At 37.5% G+C, this 3521-nt stretch overlaps 1 protein-coding gene across 6 annotated transcripts in view; it reads right to left on the bottom strand.

Annotated features, from left to right (window-relative positions):
- ZCCHC11 (zinc finger CCHC-type containing 11) overlaps nucleotides 1-3521 on the bottom strand; it is a 123176-nt gene that overhangs the window by 74252 nt on the left and 45403 nt on the right. For all 6 annotated transcript variants that reach the window (XM_023519144.1, XM_023519139.1, XM_023519142.1 and 3 more), the window contains exon 3: nucleotides 2345-2508. In XM_023519144.1, coding sequence (XP_023374912.1) covers nucleotides 2345-2508 — 164 coding nt within the window. The remainder of the gene's footprint in view (nucleotides 1-2344; nucleotides 2509-3521) is intronic.

Genomic DNA, 3521 nt, shown 5'->3' with positions numbered 1-3521 from the left:
TTAAGTGATTCTCTTGCCTTATTTTCTGCCTCTTTAAATGACTGGATTAGTTTACGAACCTTGTCTTCAAGCTCTGAGATTCTTTCTCTTCCCAGGTTTAATCTGTTGTTGAAACTTTCTACTACATTTTGAAACTCCCCAACTGATGCCTTTATTTCTTTAAGCTAATTTTGTACAGATCCTTGGCTTTCATTAATTTCTTGAGTCAGTTTTTGGATTTCCTTTTGCTGGTTTTCCACTTTTCCTTCAACTCCTTTCAACATTTTTACCATCCATAGTCTGAATTCCCTTTCTGTCATTTCCACAATTTCGTTATATTTGGGATCTTCTGTGGTTGCTATACTGTCATCCCTAGGGGGAGCTGATCTTTTCTGATTACCAGTATTTGGGGGGGGGGTTCTTTTTCATGTTTGTTTTCTTATTCTTTATTGCCTTCCCCTACTTACTTTGCTCTATTCCTCCTTCCTTTTGATCTTCTTTGCACCTAGGTTTTTCAATCTGATGGTGGTTAGTACTTGTGAGTGTCAATCAGCCAGACCACGTTGGAAGGTGCTTTAAAGTGCTATGTTATCGTTCTCCCAGTTATTGGTTGATGTTTGTGCAAATGAGTCAGCTACCAAGATGTTCTTCTGTGTCCATGGTAGACTCTGGTCCCCCTGGTGGAACACTTGAGTGCCTCAAGCTTTGGGAGGGACCCTATAGCTTCCAGGGAATTTCTTGATCCCCATGACCTAAGGGGCAAGGCAGTTCATCACTAGGTTTCATGTGCCTCCCTTACAGTAGGTGGCACCTGTGAAAAAGAACAAGCCACACAGCTGTTTCTGGGTCCTGGACCATCATGTTTTTTCTAATTAGTAAACTCCTAGAAAAATGGAATGTTTTTAAAAATACGAGGCATGCCCAAATTTAACTTTTTATCATCAGATCGTGGTACATAAAAGGCAATCAATATTTACCTTGACAATGGAACAATCCAGAAGTAACTACTAATTCCAGGCTTAGTGAAGGAAAAGTGACAGGACTAAGACAGAATTAAGTAAAATAGCAAATTGCAAAAAGACTTCCCTCTTAATTAGGATCTTATCAGCCTAGCTATATAACCCAACATTCTCCTATATAAAGGTCTTTTATTCCTCAATATTCCTTTCTCTTTTCATGTGATGACTACTACTGTCTTAATAACCCAGTATTGTCTTCTTCAATGTAGTTATGGTCTCGTTTTTTGAGACTATACATAATCACACCATTTGTTTTCTTTTTCAATTTCAAGAATAACCTATTTCCTTGTATTCATATTCGCAAATATTCTAAGTATTTGTCAAAAGTTTGATTTGTGATTCTTTCTTTTAATATCATTTTATTTATTTATTTACTTATTTTAAACAGAGTCTCTTTGTCACCCTTGCTAGAGTGCCATGGCATCACAGCTCACAGCAACCTCAAACTCTCGGGCTCAAGTAATTCTCTTGCTTCAGCCTCCCAAGTAGCTGGGACTACAGGCACCCACCACAATGCCCAGCTATTTTTAGAGACTGGATCTCGCTCTTGCTCAGGGAGGTCTTGAACTGAACTGAGCTCAAGCAACACCCTCCTCGGCCTCCCAGAGAGTTGGGATTATAGATGTGAGCCACCACACCCAGCCTTCTTTCCTTTAACATCAACAGTGTTTCTACTGTTATGGCTAGGAATGTGTATTTCTAGCTTAAGAAACTAATTAGTACTCAGGAACAATATACCAGAGTTCCTCCCATTAACTTCTAATGGGAAGAAACTATGCCATTTTCACCAATATATCCCCAGTACCTACCACAGTACTTGGCACATAACCAACCACTCAGTATCTATTTGATGAGTGAATAGAGGTCAGCAAACTTCTGTAAAAGGCCAAAGTAATATTCTGGTAAATATTATATGCTTTGATAAATAGCATATATTTTACACTTTGCAAACTACATAGTCTTTGTGGCAACTACCAGCTTTGCCATGGTAGGAAGAAAGCAGCCATAGACAATATGTAAACAAATGAGCATGGCTATATTCCAATAAAACTCTTTACCAAAAAAGGGGGGCTACGTATACTTTAACATATTCAAAAACAAGAACAAGGGCATAGACCATAGTTTGCCTACCCCTGCGATGAATGAATTAAGTCAGAAACAGATGTGCATACTTGCTAAACAAAGCAAGGAAAGGAAGAAGAGAAGGAAAGGAGGAGAATGAAAAAGGGAAAAAAAGAAAAGATGAAGGCTACCTCTCCAATGAATAAAATAAAACATCTGTCCTTGGGAAAGAAAAGTTATGAAACATACATTTCCCTCCAAATAACTAAAACAACATAGTATACTTTTTCAAGTCGAAAGATGTGATCTCTTTCTAAGCGTTCTTCTGCTTGTTTTAAACCCAGCCTCTGCTCAGGTGTCAATGTAGACTCGTCTATCACAGTGGCATTTTCTAAATAGTCCATCTCTGAAGAATTTTCTTTATTAGATTCATCATTCTTCATTTTACCTAAAAAAGGAAGTAATCACTTAGTTCATCGTCAGAACAGACAAATTTTTAAATTAATGGAAAGAAAACAGACATTAAAATTATACATGTACAAGAAAAAACATTCCTTCCTTACATTCTCCTTAGTTGTACAAGTTGGTATATACATATAATATAAAACTAAGTGATATACAATATTCACAAAGAAAAATCTATTTCATGGGTAAAATGAGTACCTCATTCTGTCAAACTTACCTATAACTAAGCCCACACTACGGAAAGCTAACATAACCTAATCATCTTATAGATCTCTGGCATGAATTTAATAAAAAGCTATTTTGAGTTCCACTCACAGAAGATTAGTCACTGAACTAAGTCACTAGCAATTAAAAGAATATATACACTCCAATATACACTCCAGACCACAAACCCACATAAGGATCCTACTTTGCTTCCACTGAACTCATGAATATCTCCCACTACATCATCATGTTTCCTTTGCTTCTCTCCTAACTAGATTGTAATCTCCTGAGTTCTCATCTTCACATTTCCAACATCTAGCAATATGTATGTGGCCTACATTACGGTCTACTACCAGTATGATTTTTTAAATACAAACCAAATCATGTTATTCTCTTGTTTAAAGTATGTGAAAGGGGCTGGGCACCTGTAGCTCAGTGGTTAGGAAGCCAGTCACATGCTCCGGAGCTGGTAGATTCAAACTCAGCCCGGGCCTGCTAAACAAAAAAATAAAAAATAAAAAATAAAAATAGATGAGCATTGTGTTGGGTGCCTGTAGTCCCAGCTACCAGGGAGGCTGAGGCAAGAGAATCGCTTGAGCCCAAGAGTTTAAGGTTGCTGTGAGCTATGACACCAAGGCACTCTACAAGAGTGACAAAGTGAAACTCTGTCTAAATAAATAAATACATATGTAAAAGGCTTTCAAAGAGTTCAAGATGAAGTTTAAACTCCCTAGAATATTACACATAATCCTTTACCGTCATGAAGACAGTAAACAGGCTCGGCGCCTATAG

This window comes from Otolemur garnettii, unplaced genomic scaffold, assembly GCF_000181295.1.
Source record: "Otolemur garnettii isolate 467f Iridium unplaced genomic scaffold, OtoGar3 scaffold00159, whole genome shotgun sequence".
Taxonomy (NCBI): Eukaryota; Metazoa; Chordata; class Mammalia; order Primates; family Galagidae; genus Otolemur; species Otolemur garnettii.
The sequence above is the reverse complement of the archived record's forward strand: the minus strand, read 5'-3'. Positions and strand labels throughout refer to the sequence as shown.